This window comes from Loxodonta africana, chromosome 4 (genome assembly GCF_030014295.1).
Source record: "Loxodonta africana isolate mLoxAfr1 chromosome 4, mLoxAfr1.hap2, whole genome shotgun sequence".
NCBI classification, from domain to species: Eukaryota; Metazoa; Chordata; class Mammalia; order Proboscidea; family Elephantidae; genus Loxodonta; species Loxodonta africana.
The window spans coordinates 6047050-6066445 of NC_087345.1; the positions used below are offsets into that span (position 1 = coordinate 6047050).

General features: G+C 50.5%; 1 protein-coding gene across 2 annotated transcripts in view; it reads left to right on the forward strand.

Moving 5' to 3' along the window:
* CELSR1 (cadherin EGF LAG seven-pass G-type receptor 1) overlaps positions 1-19396 on the forward strand; it is a 197580-nt gene that overhangs the window by 108826 nt on the left and 69358 nt on the right. For both annotated transcript variants that reach the window (XM_064283360.1, XM_064283361.1), the window contains exon 5: positions 1452-1540. In XM_064283360.1, the coding sequence (XP_064139430.1) occupies positions 1452-1540 (89 nt within the window). The remainder of the gene's footprint in view (positions 1-1451; positions 1541-19396) is intronic.

A 19396-nucleotide genomic window follows, 5' to 3' on the forward strand; every position in this document is an offset into this window, starting at 1 on the left:
AGTGTGCAAATAGAAGGAGAGATGGTACTTTATTAAACTGTGTCCTTAATTTTTAGTCATAGGATAAAATCAGTTTTGAAGAAACGCAGGCCAGGGTGTTCTGTAGCACAGACTGTCTCCAGCCCCCACTCGGTGTTCGTGTGATTTAGCAAAAGCCCCTCAGCAGCACAGGGTCCTCCAGTGGGGGCTGTAGCCACACCGTCTCCAGGCATGCACTGTGAACTCCCAGGCTTCGTGGGGCAGGATGCCGCTCCTCTGCCTGGATCTCTGTCTGCAAACCCATGCCCCTCGTTTCCAGAATGTCCAGCTGGTTCCATGGGGACTGCATCTCCTGCCCGGGCTTGGCAATGGCTGACCCTGCCCTTCCATGCACCCGAAGCTGCCTCCTCCCAGCTGCCTGCTCAATCCAGAGTGCACACCAGAACATCCGAGGGGATTTAAAAATTATAGCTGCCTATAATGCCAGCCCTGGTGGCGCAGTGATAAAGAGCTCGGCTGCTAACCAAAAGGCCGGCAGTTCAAATCCACCAGCTGCTCCTTGAAAACCCTATAGGACAGATCTACTCTGTTCTATAGGGTCACTATGAGTCAGAATTGACTCGATGGCAACAGGTTTGGTTCCTTTTTGTATAATGCCAGCCCAGCTGAGGCAGGAGCTCCAGGATCAGAAGTGACATTGATGCCTCCTCCCCCAAAAAAGGAGAGGCACCAGCAGAGTATTCTGTGACCTCTCCTTGTGACACCCTATATGACGTTCTAGTGCGTTGTTCAGGACACGGGAAAGAAAGTGCTCGTGAGCAGTGTGAGAAACAGAACTGTATCAGTTTGGACTTTGTCTATGTTGGTGCAACGCGGACAGGAAAGGATCCCTGCTAAAGAGTAACCGTGATTGCTTCTGGGAATTGGAGCAGAAAGATGCCGGTGTGGCTGGAGGGGGTGGTGGAGAGCCAGGACAGGGCCTGGAGTTGGTGAGATGCTGAGCTCATCACAGACGGGTTCTCCTTCTCTACGCTTTTTAACATTCTTCACATTTAAGACAACACACAGGAGTGACTCTTGTAATCAGAAAAGGGAAGCTTAGGAGCAGGACCTGAGTAACTGTGAAGAGGTGGTGGTGTGTACCCTGTGACCCTGTGGGGAGGGGGACATGTGGCCTGTGGATATGGGGCACTCAGAGAAGGGCCGTGTGGGTAACCTTCCAAGATCCTGAGCTAGAGGGGGAGCCCTTCTTTTCCTTGCCAGCACCCCCAGCAGCCTTAACGGTTGGGGTCCAGTCCTCAGGTGTGGGTGGAGCGATGGGTAACCTGAGGGTGGGTGCTGCAGGAGGGGCAGCGGTACGGCCACGCTTCTGAACGGTGTGCACCTGCCCTATGCACGGCCTCACGGCCAGACCCTTGGTGGCGGACGGACCCCGTGACCTCTGTTTCTGTCTGTTCCTTCCTCCCCTGCAGGTGAGACCACCACGACGGTCGCACCACAGGTGCCTGGCGGCGTGAGTGATGGGCGGTGGCACTCCGTGCAGGTGCAGTACTACAACAAGGTAGGACCGGACACCGCATCCTTCCCACAGGGCCGGGGCGGCCGGTGGCAGCCTCCCTGTGGTTTTTCTGTCTTAGGACATTTAACCTGTTGCCGTTGACTCAATTCTGATTCACGGTGACCCTATGAGACAAAGTAGAGCTGCCCCATAGAATTTCCAAGGCTGTAATCTTTACAGGAGCAGACTGCCACATCTTTCTCCCGAGGAGTGGCTGGTGGGTTCCAACTGCTGATTAAGCAGTGTACCACCAGAGCTCTTTCCTGAAGACCCCTACACTCTGAAATTACATATAACCCACTAAAAACCCAATTATATATATGTATTATATATATCATATGTATATATGCTGGGAGAGAAAGTGATTTAAGAAATAAGCATTTGTCGAATGTCTGGTGTGACTGCCCCAGCCCTGTGCTAGGGTGGGGGTACTCCCGGGCCGAGGAGAGAGACAAGACCCCAGAGGTCACCCTACAGCGTGGCAAGGACGCAGAAAGAATGTATTCATTGGTGGGGGCTCTGGCTAGAGCCTTTACTGGTGGCTAAAATTCCAGGCCATTCAGACTCGTGTCTAAATCCAAAATTGTTTGTTGTACCCGGTGTTATGGACTGAATTGTGTCGCCCTAAAATTTGTGTTGTAAATCTTAACCTCTATGCCTGTGGTTATAATCCCATTTGGGAACAGGTTGTCTGTTCTGTTAGTGAGGCAGGATTAGTGTAGGGTGTGTCTTCAGTCAGTCTCTTTTGAGAGATAAAAGAGATTAAACAAGACAGCCAGAGAGGCTGAGATGGAAGAGAGATGCCACGCCACATGGAGGTCACCCGGGAGCAGAAGCTCAAAGAGACAAGGACTTCCCTCAAGAGCCGACAGAGAGAGAAAGCCTTCCCCTAGAGCTGGTGCCCTGAATTTGTACTTCTAGCCTCCTGAATTGTGAGAAAATAAGCTTCTGTTTGTTAAAGCCACCCCCTTGTGGTATTTCTGTTAGAGCAGCATCAGGTGACTAAGACACTGGGTGTAACTCGAACATCAGAACGCGCTCCCAGGAAGTGCTGGCATGCTGAGGGCGTTCCCTGTTCCGCCCTAGTTTACCGTTTCTTGGCTTATCCGGAAACACATTGCTGGTTTTTGCAGCAGGATGCCCAGCTTGGGTTTGCTGTGGTTTTGCAAATGCTTTTCTCCCTGCTCAGATAGTCCAGGCTACCTCTCCTTGAATTGCTCTGTGTTGGGGCTTGCCTGCCTACGCTGAGCTTGGCCTGTCTTCCCCAAAGTCCTCCCAGAGGGGCCTTGCTGAGCCTGGCTGGCAAACCAGGGCTTCTCTCCCCTCTGCTGGAATTAGACCGTGGAGGAAAGTGGTTTCTGGATTTCATACGCACTGGGTTCCAGTTTTGCAGAAACACCAATGAATGGTGTTTGCCCCCAGCACTTGGGCCTGCGGTCATCTTGTCTTCCGTGACCCCTCTGAACGGGTATGGCAGTGACCACCCACAGGGGAACCCCCGAACGGGCCCTCTGCAGTGGCCTCAGATTTTTTCCTTAGTCTCCTACCCGTGGGCAGGAGCTGCCTGCCGCCCGTCAGGTGCTGGCCCGGGGAAGTTTCTAATGCCTGTATGGAATTCCTCAGTCCATTTGCAACGAGGGCAAAGGAGATGTTCGGGGTGGTGGGGGGTGGTGGGTGGTTTGGAGTACATATCTGAGGTGACTGGGAACATAGTGCCTTTCTCGGAATTTTAAGCAATAAGGAGGGAAGGGGTGCCCAAATGTGCCAGGGGCAGGGTCTGGGCCAGTGTCGAGCAGCTGCTGCTGTCACTTCTCTGGAGGTGGTGCTGAGCGGCCCATGGGATGCTTGTTGGAAGCGTGCGCCAGTAAGTAGGGGAGGTGGGGTGAGGTGCTGGTGGTCCGACAAAAGAAAGAGGACAGGCCTCCACAAATACAGAGAGGTAAGTTTGCCGTGATTGTCCTATTTCAAAGACTCTCGCTTTTGTGTGGAGTGGTGTAAACGGCTAACGCGCTTGGTTGTTAACTGAAAGATCGACAGTTCAAGTCCCCTCAGAGGTACGTCGGGAGGAAGCCCTGGTGGTTTCCTTCAGAAAAATCCGCCACTGAAAACCCTACAGAGGAACAAATACACCCCGAAAGGACAAATACCGTATGACCTCGCTGCTAGAAAAACACAGGGAAAGACAAGTATAAAGAAACCAAAATTTATTGGTGGTTACCAAGGGTGGGAGGGATGGGAGAAGGGGCAGTTAACAGGGATGGAAAAATCACCTTGATTGAGGGCAGGTTGCATGGCCGATTATTCTGAGTGCTAGCACTAAGTTGTACACCTGTGAGAAGCTGAATTGGCAAAGTTGTGTGATAGACATATTTACAACAGTGACAAAAAAAATAAAAGAGTAGCTGCTGAGAGGCTGGTTATGTATAGCCAAACACCTCATGGGGTTCGGTGCCTTGGTTTGGAGGTTTAGGGTCATGATTTCATTGGGACATCCTAGTTCATTGGCCTGATAGTATGGTCAGTGCTTCTGTTCTGCCTCCTAGTTTGTCATGTAAGGCCTGGGGTCTTAAAAGTTTGCAGGCAGGGATCCAGAGAGCAGCAGTTGGTCTCCATTCGCCTGGAGCAACAGAGGAAGAAGGAGGTCCGAAATAGGAGGAGGATATGGAAGGCGTGGCCAATTGCCTCCATGACAACTGCCTCCTTTGCCATGAGACCGGAAGAATGGGATGGTGCCCAGCTACCATTACTGAATATTTTCACCAACAATTCCATAGAAGAATCCTGATCAAAAGGGGAAAATATAGAACAGAACTTCAAATTCTCTTGGGCACCAGATTTTCTGGAGCCATGGAGACTGGATGAACCCCTGAAACTACTGCCTGAGATAATCTTTAAACCTTAAACCAAAAATATCCCTGGAGGTCATCTTAAAACGAAACAATAGTTTAGCTTAACTAATACAAACTGTCTGCCTTAAACATTCTACTCTTTCAAGAACTGTCTCTATGGGATCAGACTGACAACAGCAACTCGAAAGATTAGATAGGAACGTTAGCGGGCAATGAATTTATGTCAGTGCCGGAGGAACAACTCAGAAAAGGAGGGTGGGAATGGTTGCACAACTCGGAGAATGTGATCAGTGGCACTAAATGGTACATGTAGAAACTGTTGAATTGGTATATGTTTTGCTGTGTATATTCTGAACAACAACAAAATAAATAAAATTTAAAAAAAGGAAAACCCTACAGAGCACAGTTCTGCTCTGACACGCATGGGGTCATGGCTTAGTGGCAGCTGGTACCAGTACTAGTTTTTGCAGGAAATAGTGGCCACCTGTGGCTGTTGGGACAATTAGTACCCACTGTGAACACACCTGAAGGAGCCCTAGTGGCACAGTGGTTAAGTGCTCAGCTGCTAACCAAAAGATCAGTGGTTCGAACCTACCAGGTGCTCCTCTGAAGAAAACATGAGGCAGTCTGCTTCCATAAAGATTACAGCCTTGGACACACTGGGGGGCAGTTCTACTGCGTCCTGCAGGGTGCTATGAGTCGGAATCGACTGGACGGCAGTGGTTTGGTTCTGGTTTGGTGAATACCCCTGCCGCCACTCATCTGGAGAGCAGCCTCTATTTGTTCTGTGAGAAGCGGTGGGTGCAGGTCAGAGCCCGATCCCCCTCTCCAGCATTGTCTCTCAGGGGCTGCGGTGGGTCCGTAGTGTGGTTTTTACCCATACATCTCCGTCTGTGAGACCTGTCATCCCCAATGGACACCCCCTGGGTGTCTCATCCTCACTTTAGTTGCTCTGTCTTATCTCTTTTGGGGTGCCTCCTGGGGCTGCCCAAAAGGAATTTTCTATCCCTCATGACCTACACCCCGCCATGGTGAACACCCCCCCGCAGACTACCCCTGCCCCAAAGGCAGCAAATGGGTCAGAAGGCAGCTGCCATGTCACAGAGGACATGAGCCATGGGGGCAGATGGGCCTGCGCTTCTGTGTCCCCCTCTTGCGAGGCATAGCCTCCCCCACGCTGCAGGCACCTTCCGGTAAGCACTGGTGTGGCAGGCCCGGGGCTGTCCTGCCTGAAGTCAGGCCTGAGTCAGCTCCAGGGAGCAGGACGGACAGACTGCACGGCACTCTGATCTCCCTGGCTTTACCCACTGAGTCCCCGTGTTGGTGGCAGGACTCCTTCGAGGCCTAACCCTCCTGGCCCAAGGAGTGGTCAAGGGTGAGCGGTTTTCTGGCCCAGACATGTCTGGGCTTCTGCCATGGTATTCCGCACACCTGTGAACAGAAAGAAGACGGCTGCTCCGACGGGGACACTCCTGCCTGCCCGCTGCTCCCGGGCAAGCAGCTGCTGCGTCCACAGAACATCTGGCCCTGCGCTCTGACTGGGCGCTCGGCCCCGGCCCCGGTCCCTCCTTTTGCACTTTTCATGCCGGTGAGGCTGGACACCAGAGAGCGACGTGCCCAAGGGGTGTTTGCATTGGCGGGCTCAGGGTGACAGGCCCACCAGTTGGGTTAGGGGTGGTGGTGGGACTCCGTCTCTGGGCCGGGGTACTGGGGACCAGGCTCCATTATCACGAAGCAGAGAAAATATATTCATGGCAGTGTTTGCCTTCCTGGCTGTATCTGAAATACATTTCCCAGGGTCAAGCTGAAAGCGGTCCGCTAGGGCAAGTGGGATGGCCTTGGTTTCCCCACTAGAGTGCATGGGCAGGTAGCATGTTCTGGTACCTTCTGCCAATGGTCGAAAGAGTAGCATGTCCACGGCCGAGTAGGGACGGGGTCCATGGTGTTGACATCCCTGCCCAGGCCTTAATTCAGTCTCCTTGGGCATCACACTCTGCACCTGGAGAGACAGGTAGGACCGAGGGGCTACTCTGCACCCACCGGCCCCCCCACCCACGGACCACAGCAGCACACAGTGAGGAGCACCACCCGGTGCGTCACAGGGGACGAGGGGCCCAGGATAAGCGGCCAGGGGATTAGGGGAATCCACTGCTTCCGCTCACCGCAGGGTCTTTCAACACCTGCCCTCTGTGGGATCAGGCCTTTCCTGTCTCTCTCCTGCCTGAGGCTGTTCCGTGGAGGAAACCAGCCGTTTCCACTCCGAGCTCCAGGCCCCTATCGTGAACACAATGGGCAAGTGGGCAGGGATTGTGTGCATCTGTCTTGGGGTGAAGGTGAAATGGGTGGGGGGGTGGCAGGGCTGTTTCTCCAGAACTTTCTGTCTCTGCTGGAGGGTCTTATTTACCCAAGTGCTAAGTCGTTCCTCAGAGGATGGCTCAGGCAGGCACTGTAAGGTTGCCAAACATGTTAGAGTCGGGTAGGAGGGCGGCCAGTTTGCCAGACATGGCCACCGTGACCCCAGGGCCTGGGTTGTCCACAATCAGCCCCTCAAGGCCTCCTCCGCTCCGCACCCTGCGCCTTAAGTCTATGACACACACTGGCTGTTTCCCACTTACGTACTTTTGACCATGGGGTCCTCTGGCTGGAGAGCCATCTCTCTGCTCACCCTTTATTTGCTGACCCCCTGCCCCTCTTGGATCACTCAGTGCTGGGTTGACTCCTGGACCCCTCCCTACCCCGCTGGGCCCTCCCGACTGCCCTGTGCTCTGTGAATGTCCCTAGTGTGGCTGTACTTCACGCTGGAGCTCAGCCCATCTCTGCACTCTCCTGAGAGGTCACATCCAGCCCCCCAACTTACATGCCACCTGTTTCAGTGCCCTAGGGCTGCCATAACAAAGTACCGCAGACTAGGTGGCTTACCACAGGAATTTATTCTCTCACGGTTCTGGAGACCAGGAGTCCAGAATCAGGGTGTGGGCAGGGCCATGTGCTCTCTAAAGGCTCTAGGGGAGGATCCTTCCTTGTCTCTCCCAGCTTCTGGTGTTGCCAGCAGTCCTTTGCTTGTAGACCCATCATTCTAGTCTGCTTCCATCATCACATGGCCTTCTCTTTGTGTTCAAGTTCCCTTCCAAATCCAAGGATACCAGTCATTGGATTTATGGCCCCCCTACCACAGTGTGCTCTCATCTCAGCTTGATGACATCTACAAAGACCCTATTTCCAATGAGGTCATATTCAGAGGTTGCATGTAGACAGGAATCTGAGGGGACACTATTCAACTCAGCCCACCACGTGAGCACTGGCTACTCCCAAGTGTAGACCTGCTATCTTGGCCTTGCCCTTGGCCCTTACATCCAACTTCTGGCTCAGTTTCTCCACCTAGCTGTCCAGCAACTCTCCCGTCCAAGCTTCTGCCTCCCACCTGCTTCTCCCCACCTGCCAGGGAGCCCAGGCCTTGTGGCTGCTCAGGCTAGGGCTCTTGAGGGCCTCCTTGACCCCCATCTTTCCCACACAGCCTGCATGGAGCCGTGGTCCTCTGTGAGTGGACAGCCTGAGGGGAACGGGGCAGGGAACCCTTTGATATGGTCCATATGCATCGGCCTCCCCAGGCAGAGAGCAAGACAAAGTCAGCTTACTTTTTCTTAACACTTAATGACATTTTAAATGAGAAGATCCATTAGATTAGAGGTTACCAGGGGCTGGGGGCAGTGGGGAGGAGGGCTGTGTGAGTTTCCCTTTGGGATGATGAAAATTTTTGGAAATAGGCGGTATGGTGGTTGCCCAACATGGTGGATGGAATTGATGCCACTGAGTTGTGCACATACAAGTGGCTAAAATGGCTCATTGTGTGTTATACATAGTCTATCACAGTAAAAAAAGGATGCCTGGGCTCTAGTTGAAGCAGACTTCTCCCCTCAAGCCTCGGCTTCTCTGCTTCTAGTTGAGCAGGATGTCCAGATGCCTTGAGCTGTCCATGACTTTGGAGGAAAGCACCCACACACACGGGACGTCATTAGGAGTGACTCTCTCCTGCCTACGGCGTCTCAGACCCTTTGCTTGTTCACGTCCGTCAAGGCGGCTTGGGTTCTGGGTTTCACATTAAACCCCAGAGCTCCAAGGAAGGTGGGTTATGCGTGGATGGTGCAAAGAAACTGAGTGACTCCCTCCCCCTGTAGCAGCCCATGGGTGCAGGAGGGGCTCCTGCTGCCTTGGCCAGTGTTGCAGAAAACAGCAGACACTTGTTGAGACTGGTTTCTGGCAGTGTCCCTGGGGGCCTGTAGACCTGCTGTGATTAGCAAGTATGTGACCCTGCGGGTGTAGCTGAGGGGTGTGAGGACTTCCCTGGTCACTCCCTGCCGCCCTCCTCTCATTCCTTCGTTCATTCACTCATCAAATGTTTGTTGAGTGCCTACTGTGTGCCAGGCACTATTCTGGGGATGGGATACAGCAGAGGACAAAAGAGATAAAGGTCTGTGGTTTATCTGGAGCTCATGTTCTACAGAGAGTCAGGGAGATTACACAAAATAAGTGAGTAAAATGTGGAATTGGTGGTGTTACATGCTTGAAGACAGTGAAGCTGGGGTGGAGGCCGAGGAGGTGGTGAGAGCCGGTGGGGCTGTCAGTTTGAAGGAGACGGTCAGGGAAGGAACACGGAGCACCCCCTTTATCTGACTCTCCTGGATAAATAACAGGCTTGTCCTGTTGTTTCCGGTTTTTTATTTTGGACCTTCTCTCTTGGCTCCTACCACAGAGATGAGAATTTAGGTCTACCTCGTCCGTCCCCCACACCCTCCACCAAACCTTCACCAGTTCTGGAAAGGGCCTGTCCAGGGTGCTTTCTCTGCATGTAATAGAGCTCCAAAGAGCCTCTGCTTTTGAGACACGTCCAGAAAGATGGACAGAAGCTATTATTGGAGAGCGAGAGGTTTGTGCTGTTTTCTAAAACTGGAAGACTGGAAACATTTGTCATGATCATAAAAAGTAGACATGTAGTCCTTTCACAGAATCCAACTTAGAAAAGCCAACTCAGAAACTATTTAATAAAATACAAGGTCATCCATACAGTGGAATGGCATACAGCCATTACCAATGATGGGGTGGAGGCCTGTGTGCTGTGTGGGAAGGTCTCCAAGAATATCATTAACAGATTAAAAACAACAACCACATGGCGCAGAACAAGTCAGAGAGTGTGGATTTTTGTTTTAATTTTATTTCAAATTTCTAACTTTCAGAAAAGTTGCAGAAATAAAACAAGGACTCTTATATGCCCTTCACCTAAATCTCGCGGTTGCTGGCATTCTGCCCCGTTTTCTTCATTGCTCTCTCCCCACCTGCTCCCTCCTTCCTTCCTTGATAATCAGTTGCCATTGGGTGGATTCCACCTCGTTATGACCCCATGTGTATCAGAGTAGAACTGTGTTCCATAGGGTTTTCAATGGCTGACTTTGCAGAAATAGATTGCAAGGCCTTTTTCCAAGGCGCCTCTGGGTAGACTGGAACCTCCAACCTTTTGTTTAGCTGCTGAGCTCATTAACCATTTGCACCCCCCAGACATCTCATCCTCAGTATCTTTGTGATATCTCACCTGCTAACGATAGCATCTGTGGACAGCGCGTACCGGGCATGCAAGGCTGGTTCAATATTTGAAAATCGATCTACCACATTTAACAGGCCAAAGAAGAAAAATCACATGATCATATCACAGAAAAAAAACACATTTGATAAAATTCTAACCTCGTTCATGGTGAAAACTCTCAGAGCAGTAGAAATAGAGGGGAACTTCCTCAGCTTAATGAAGAGCATCTACGAGAAGCCTACAACTAACGTCATACTTACTTAATGGTAGGAGACTGGACGCTTTCCCCCTACGATCGGGAGCAATGCACGGATGTCCACTGTCACGACTCTTGTTCACCACGGTGCTGGTTGTTGTAGCCTGTGCAGTGAGGCAAGAAAAGACAATAAATAGCATGCAGATCAGAAAGGAAGAAATAAAACTCCCATTTGCAGGTGACATGATTGTGTACATAGAAAATCCTAAAGAATCTACAAAAAACTCCTAGAACTAATAAGTGAGTTCAGCAGGGTCATAAGATACAAGGTAAACGTACAACATCAATTCTATTTCTATATACTAGCAATGAACACGTGAACACTGACATTGAAAACCAATACCAAAAACATTACTTAAGTATAAATTTGACAAAACATGGACAGGATTTGCATGATACACACTGCTGATGGAATAAATCAAAGAAGATCTAAAGAAATGAAGATACATAATATGTTCATGGATTTAAAAAACCAACCCATTGCCGTCAAGTCAATTCTGACTCATAGCGACCCTACAGGACAGAGTAGAACTGCCCCATAGGGTTTCCAAGGCTGAAATCTTTACGGAAGCAGACTGCCACATCTTTCTCCTGCAGAGCGGCTGGTGGGTTCGAACTGCTGTCCTATCAGTGAGCAGATGAGCACTTAGTCACTGCACCACCAGGGCTCCTTATGTTCGTGGATTAGAAGACCCAAATTAGTAAAGGTGTCAGTTCTCCCCAAACTGATACACAGATTTAATGCAATTCCTATCAAAATCACAAAAACAATTTCCGGTAGATATAGACGAGATTCTTCTAAAATTTATATGGAAAGGCAAAGGATCTAAAATAGCTAAGACAGGTTTGGAAAAGAAGAATAAAGTGGGCAGAGTCAGTCTACCTGATTTCAAGACATTTTACAGTAATCAAGACCGTGTGGTAGTCTACTTGGCAGAGGAATAAATGCATAGGTCAATGGAACGGAACAAAGAACCCGGCTACAGACAGACCCACACAAATGTCCCCAACTGATTTTGACGAAGATGTGGAAGCGAATCAGTGGAACTGGTGCTGCGGCGATCGCACATCTATAGGGAAAAAACAAAACACCTCATCCTAAGTCTCACACCTTATCTAAAAATTAACTCAAAATGGCTGGAAGTGTAGAAATATAAATTTTTTAGAAAAATACAAAGAAGAAAACCTTCAAGATTTAGGATCAGGGAAAGAGTTGTTAAACCTGACACCAAAAGCATGATCCGTTAAAGGAAAAATTGATAAATTGAACTTCACTGATCAAAAGACCCTGTTGAGAGAAGGTAAAGACAAGCTACAGACCGGGAGAAAATATTTGCAAATCACATATCCAACGAAGGACTGGTATTCTCAAAACTCAGCAGGTTAAAAGCAAACAATCCAATTAGAAAATGTGCAGAAGACATGAAGAGGCATTTCGCCGGAAAAGATACAGACAGCAAATAAACCAATGAAAAGATGCTCAACACCGTTAGCCACTCACCAAACCAAGCCAACTCTTAGCAACCCTATAGGACAAAGTAGAACTGCCCCATAGGGTTTCCAAGGAGCAGCTGGTGGATGTGAACTGCCGACCTTTTGGTTAGCAGCCAAGCTCTTAAGCACTGCAAACGCCAGGGCTCCAAAAACGAGGAGTAATAATAATAGCACTACACACCTAGCAAAACGGCTAGAACAAACAGTAGCAACACCAAATGGTGGCGTGGATGTGGAAAAACCACCTCACTCATACGTGACTAGTAGGAATGGACAATGGTACAACCGCTCTAAGGAGCTCTGGTGTCGAAATGGTTACGAGCCAGGCTGCTAAATGAGTTGGAAGTTCAGACTCACCCAGCGACTCCACGAAAGAAAGACCTCGCGATCTGCTCCTGTCAAGATTACGGTCTAGGAAACCCTATGGGAACAATTCTGTTCTGTCACACTAGGTGACACCTAACAACAACAACACAGCCACTCTGGAAAACAGTTCGGCAGTTTCTTTAAAAACTACACATGTAACTAGAATACAACCCAGCCATTACTGTCTTAGACATTTATCCCAGAAAAACAAAAACTCGTATTCACACAAAAACCTGGACATGAACGTTTATAGCAGCTTTTTTCATAGGAGTCAAAAGCTGGAAATAAGGCGATGTCCTTCAGTGAATGAATGACTAAACAAACTGTGGTACGTCCATATCGTGGAATACTGCTTGGCATTGAAAAGGAGTGAACTACTGATACAACAACCTGGATGAATCTCCAGGGAATTATGCTGAGTGAAAAAAAAAGCCTATCCCAGAAAGTTACACATTGAATGACTCCGTTTATGTAATGTTCTTGAAATGATGAAATTATAGAGATGGAGGACAGATCAGTCGTTGCCAGGGATTGGGGTGGGGGTGGGAGGGACGTGGGTCACGACCCTTTCCATAAATAGTCTTCCACACAGTGGGTTCCTTTGGGAGATGTTTGAGAAGTGACTTAGTTATCTAGTGCTGCTGTAACAGAACTCCCACAAGTAGATGACTTTAACAAACAAATTTAATCTCTCACAGTCTAGGGAGCTAGAAGTCTGAATTCAGGGTGCCAACTCCAGGGAAAGGCTTTCTTTCTTTGTCAGCTCTGGGGGAAGGTCTGTCATCAATCTTTCCCTGGCCTAGAAGCTTTTCAGCACAGGGGTCCCTGGTCCAAAGGACGAGTTCTGCCCCTGTTTCTTCTTTCTTGGTGATAATGAAGTTCCTCTGCTCTCTGCTCGCTTCTCTCTTCTGTATCTCAAAAGCAATCGACTCAAGATACAACCTAAAATAGAAATACCATATGATCCAGCAATCCCACTCCTACGAATATATCCTAGAGAAATAAGAGCTCTCACACAAATAGGCATATGCACACCCATGTTCATTGCAGCATTGTTCACAATAGCAAAAAGATGGAAATTACCCCGGTGCCCATCAACAGATGAATGGATAAACTGTATGTACACGCAATAAAATATTATGCAAAGATAAAGAACAATGATGAATCTGGAAAACATCTCACAACATGGATGAATCTGGAGGGCATTATGCTGAGTGAAATAAGTCAATCACAAAGGACAAATATTGTATGAGACCACTACTATAAAAACTCATGAAAAGGTTTACCGACAAAAAGAAACAATCTTTGATGGTTATAAGGGAGGGGAGGGGTAGGGATGGAAAAACACTAAATAGACGATAGGTAAGTGGTAACTTTGGTGGAGGGTAAGACAGTACACAGTACTGGGGAAGCCAGCACACCTGTACAAGGCAAAGTCATGGAAGCTCCATAGACACATCCAAACTCCCTGAGGGACCGAATTACTAGGCCGAGGGATGTGGGGGCCTAGTTCAATTGGCATGACATAGTTCATAAAGAAAATGTTCTACATTCTACTTTGGTGAGTAGTGTCTGGGGTCTTAAAAGCTTGTGAGCGGCTATCTAAGATACGAGGGAAAGTTTAGTGCAAATGACTAATGGACCACAAGTACTACAGCCTCCACCAGACTGAGTCCAGCACAACTAGGTGGTGCCTGGATACCACCACTGACTGCTCTGACAGAGATCACAGTCGAGGGTCCCACACAGAGCTGGAGAAAAATGTAGAACAAAATTCTAACTCAGAAAAAAACAAAACAAAACAGACTTACTGGTCTGACAGAGACTAGAGAAACCCTGAGAGTATGGCCCGCAGACACCCTTTTAGCTTAGTAATGAAGTCACTGAGGTTCACCCTTCAGCCAAAGATTAGACAGGCCCATAAAACAAAACGAGACTAAATGGGCATAGTTCAGAGGCAAGAACCAGAGGGCAGGAGGGGACAGGAAAGCTGGTAACGGGGAACCCAAGGTCCAGAAGGCAGAGTGTTGACATGTCGTGGGGTTGGCAACCAATGGCACAAAACAGTTTGTGTACTGATAGTTTAATGAGAAGCTAGTTTGTTCTGTAAACCTTCATCTAAATACCACAAAAAAAAAGACAAAAGCAAAAAAAAGATACAACCTAATCCTGTAGACTGAGTCCTGCCTCATTAACATAACTGCGTCTAATCCTGCCTCGTTAACATCACAGAGGTAGGATTTACAACACACAGGAAGATCACAGCAGATCACGAAATGGTGGACAACCACACAATACTGGGAATCAAGGCCTAGCCAAGATGGCGCGCATTTTTGGGGGGACACAATACAATCCGTAACAGTACCCTCTGTACGGTCTCGCATATACTTGAGTTGCTTTTAAGAAAACGAAACAGTGAAGCAGAGGTACCTGGGTGGTGGGATTATGAGTCATTTTTGTTTTCTTCTTTCAAATTTTCTGTTTTAACAATCATTTGATTTATCGAATATACAAGATGAAGCTAGCCTTTTTTAATGTCATGAAATGATAGGTAAGCTTTGCAAACTACGTAACACCTTTAGGGTAGAGGAGACGGCCAGCGGGGCTCTAGGTGTTCTGCCTTCTCTGTGCCAGGGCCTTATTAGCCCTACATGCCTCTCACTGACCAAGGGGGGCAGTGTTAATACCGTGTGGAGGGGAGCACGGGCCGCCCCCTCCCTACGTGCTTATTTACGACTCAGAAAGTTGACCGAGTTCACGAGGCCTAGCTAGCCTGGCTCATTCCGTGTCCCTTTGGCTGTGTCTTCTGGTTAAGAAGTAAGTTTCTCAGGGATGTTGTTGTTGTTGGTTGCCATCGACTTGCCTCCTACTCATGGTGACCTTACGTACGACAGAATGAAACCATGCCCCGTCCGGTGCCATCCTCACGATCGTTGGCATGTCTGAGTCCATTGTTGGAGCGGCTGTGTCAGTTCTTCTCATAGAGGGTTTACCTCTTCTTCGCCGACCCTCTACTTTACCAAACGTGATGTCCTTCTCCAGGGATTGATCCTCCCGATGATGTGACCAAAGTAAGCTAGACATAATCTCGTCATCCGGGCTTCTAAGGAGCGTTCTGGCTGTACTTCCTCCAAGACTGATTTGTTTGTCCTTCTGGCAGGCCACGGTATATTCAGTATTCTGAGGGGCAGAAATCCCCTTCTGTTGCGTCCAGCCCAAGGGGGTAATTGATAAATATCGAATACCCATGCATCCGTAACAGGGCAGCATTCCATTTGCTCCGCTGGGCTGAAGGGTCATGTCTGTGACCGCTGTTATCCTTCATCTCTGGCTTGGGACTTTAAATGGCTCCCTGGAGTGGACTTAGGCGGGTAATAGAAGCTGGGGGAAGGGGCTTGTAGCAGTGGCCTTTCTTCCCCCAAGCCAGTGAGCCCCGTGAGAGAGGTGACAGGCCTGCCCTCTGTGAGCCCGCTGGTGGCTGCCCCGCAGGTGGCTGTGGCTGGCAGGACAACACAGTGTACATGGTGTGCCCCCGTCACGCTGATGGGCGATGGAGCTGGCAGATAAGGCACCTCGTTTCCTTTCCAAAACAGGCCGGCAGATGCTAGAATGTCACCTGCAGTGGAAATGTAATTATCCCGGTGAGCACGGGCAGCCCCACCCTGGGCCTTTGTATTCTAGAACCCTGTTATGGAAAGTCACGCTGGGGGAGGGGACACCTATTTCACTCGGGCCCTGGTGGCTCGCTGTCTGTGCCCTGGTCCCTCTGTCCTCTGCTGATGTTTTCCTCGCCCCTCCATCCTTCCCAGCCTGCCCTATTGCTTCATCCCAGCAGTGTGGATGGAAGCCCACTCGGCCACTCAGCCGCCTCCCCCTCCCTGGCTCTCCCCTCCTTCTCTCGCATCTGCCCCCACCCCAGTTCTGGAGGCAGAGGGCAGAGGGTAATGGCTGATGTGTGGGGCCAGCAAACTGGCATCAACACGCCCCATCCTGCCATGGTCCCTAAAGGGCGGACCTGTTGCTCTTCATTGTACAGATGTGGAAACTGAGGCACAGAGTAGGGCACTAGGAGACGAGGACTGGGCGAGCCTCCTGACCCTCAGAAGGCTGTCAGGTGCCCTCCTGTTGTGACCAGCCCTCTCCCCACCCCAACTCTCCGCTGCCTTTCTAGTCACTTTCTTGCTGTCTCCCAAGCATTCAGCCCCTCTTCTCACTGTTGTCACCCAGATTCCAAGCCCGGCACCCCTCAGCGGCCCGTGGAAGAGGAGGGGGGTCAGGCTGACCAGAGGCTGGTGGAGGCAAAAACAGGCAGAGGTCTGAATGGGGGAGGCCGGGGGTCTGTGGAGAGCCTACAGAAGTTGGGGGTGTGGGGAGGGGTCTCTCTGTTGCTGTCCAGATAGCCATCTCTGGGGACAGAGAGGCCTGCGAAGGTCCCAGCAGGAGCGGGCCAGGGCTTTGCAAGTGAGTGTGTGTGTGAGAGAGACCATATGTGAGTGGGTATGGATGTAAGTGTGAGAGAGTGAATGCGTGTGAGTGTGAGTGGGTGTGAGTGTGTGGGAGCCTGCGGGTGTGTGTGTGTGTGAGTGTGGGACTGAGTGTGTGAGTCTTAAGTGTGTGTGTGTGAGTATGCAAGTGTGTGTGAGTGTGTGAGGGTGCATAGGCGTGAGTGTGCGGCAGCACCTGGACCTGACGTTTGTATTCCGGCAAAGTCACGCCAGAGGCTCCTGGGAAATCCAGCTTGAACTCCGACAAGCGAGTGCGCACCCGGGTGTATTTTCTCCTGGTGACTCTGTCCACCGATTTCCCAAGGAGGAGCATAGGAGAAATACCACGCCTGCTTCCGAGCAAGCCGACAGCCTTCCAAGGAGGAGCTGGCTGTCCGTGCCAGGCCCAGCAGGGGCCTGGAAACCTGGAGGGTGTCGTGGTTGGGCCCTTCAGAGCCTCGTTCCCTGCCGCCTCTGACCCTGCAAGTGCCTGAGAAGGTCCGCGCTAACTGCTCAGGTCTGTGTTTGACTCTCTGTGAACATACCTCAGGCGCGGCCACTGTGAATTCTCTGATATGAACTTGGTTAATCATTGCCGACACTGAGCGTGAATCCAGTTTTTCCCAAGACCCTCCCCTCCTGGGTGTCTGATTTCGCAGGCACCCCCTCCCCCATGGCCTCCCCTGCATCCAGCATTTGCAATCCACCCCCCTCCGCCTCTCCTGTGGGAAATTGTCTGCAGCGAGTTAAAAGGCTGCAGAAACGTGAGCTTTTAAGAACCAAATGCATTTGGCAACACACAAAATCCCCGACAGACACTGGCCCAGAGTGGCTGAGCCAGAGCAGGAGCCAGCCGGCGGGGAGGGTCTGAACACAGGGGAGGGTGTGTGGGAGGGAAGTACCCAGGGACCAGGCCCCACGATGGCTTCTGCTGAGGTGCGGGAACCAGGGACCCTGAGCTGCAGGTGTGCAAAGCTGAGTGCCTTCAGGGGGCTCCCCTTTAAGGCCCAGTGGCCTTAAAGGGTTTTTTCAGATGGTGGCAGGAGTGAGCATAAGGCTCCTGTCCTGTGGCCAGCATCCCGCTGCCTGTGCCGTCCAGGGCTGCACACTGAGAGACAGGCTGTCACCATCCACAGGCTCTACCGGCTGGATGTGCCTCCCGTTTGCCTGCTTTGCTCAGAGCCCTGGGTGTCCAGGCCTGGCCACTTATGACCTAAATGTCTCAGAAGTGGAGCCCAGGATTGATGGCCTGCTTTCAGGGTGGGGGCCGCATGGCGAGGGGGGTGCTGCACACTTGGCCGAGCACAAGGAGGGCAGATGCCGGGGCACCAGGGCCCACTCCACATGGACTTCTGCCCATCCTGTGCCCCACATCTGCTATCACAAAAATGGAGAAAAAAATCACAGATTGCCATTTGGCCCCGGTGGTACAATGGTTAAGCACTCGGATGCTAATTGAAAGGTTAGTGGTTTGAACCCACCAGCAGCTCCACAGATGAAAGACCTGGCAATCTGCTCCTGCAAAGAGCCTTGGAAACCCTATGGGGCAGTTCTACTTGGTCCTGTAGGGTTGCAATGAGTAGAAATCAACTCGGCAGTAATGGGTTGGTAATGCCCACGCTATCTTTTCCTTTCGTAAAAACACATAGCAAACTTTAAAAATCAATCTTAAAAATATTGGAAAGCCGTTTGTTTTGTTCATCCTTTGTTCCTCTGCGCCCGGCCACCCAGCAGAGCCACGGGGCCCTTCCTCATTGGCGGTGTGAGTCCCACCTGGGCGTTCTCCCTAACACGTGGTGGCGGGGGTGCTGCTGAGTCAGCTCCAACCGCCACCACTTTGGGTTGCTCCCACTGCCTTTTTGTGCTTCGTGCTCCCTGGGCAGCAGGAGAAAAGCTGTCCCTCCTTGAGTCAGACAAATAGAGGACCCGAGCCCAGATCTGATCCACCTGGGAGAGCTTGGTGTCAAGGCTGCGTCTCAGTAGCAGCCAGTCTGGGTAATTCTGTGCGCGCTGTCTGCTCCTCATTGAGAATGGGGACCGTCTTAGTGTGTCTTATCAGCCTGGACTGGGAGGCCGGGTTATGTGGTTTACCTCTGTTGTACAGGTAAAATGGGGAAGGATATTCCCAAACTTGAGCCAGGTGGAGAGTGGCCAGGTGGGTCCAGAAGTGCAGGCTTCCAATACCCTTCTAGGCATCTTGTTTTTTTTTTTAAATAAGGTGCAATTTACGTAACATAAAATCCGCCGTTTTAAAATGAGTGATTCCGTGGCATTTGGTACGTTTACAGTGTTGCGCAACCATCGGTACCTCTCTGGTTTCAGAACATTTTCATCACCCCAAACAAAACCCTGCACCCACTAAGCAGTTACTCCCTAGCACCCTCCCCCACAGCCCCAGCCCCTGGCAACCGCCAATCTGCGTTGTTTCTGTGGATTTGCCTGTTCAGAATTTCATATAAATGGAATCATACAATCTGTGACCTTTTATGTCTAGCTTTTTTCACCCTGCGTCATGTTTTCAGGGTCCGTCCGTGTTGTGGCACGAATCAGGACTGCATTCCTGGTTACGGCTGAAGAATATTTTATTGTATGGGTGGACCATTGATGGGCATTTGGGCTGTTCCCGCTTTCGGCAATGGGGAACAGCGCTGCTCTGGATGTGTGCGGACATGTATTTGAACGCCTGTCCTGAGTTCTTCTGGCTGTATGTTTAGGTGTGGCATGGAGTTGCAGGGTCATGTGTAACTCTGTGTGTAACCCCATCCAGGCTCCTTACCTCATCTGTGACGCCATGTCCATCTTATCCACTGCATCCCTGGTGCTACCTTCGGTCTG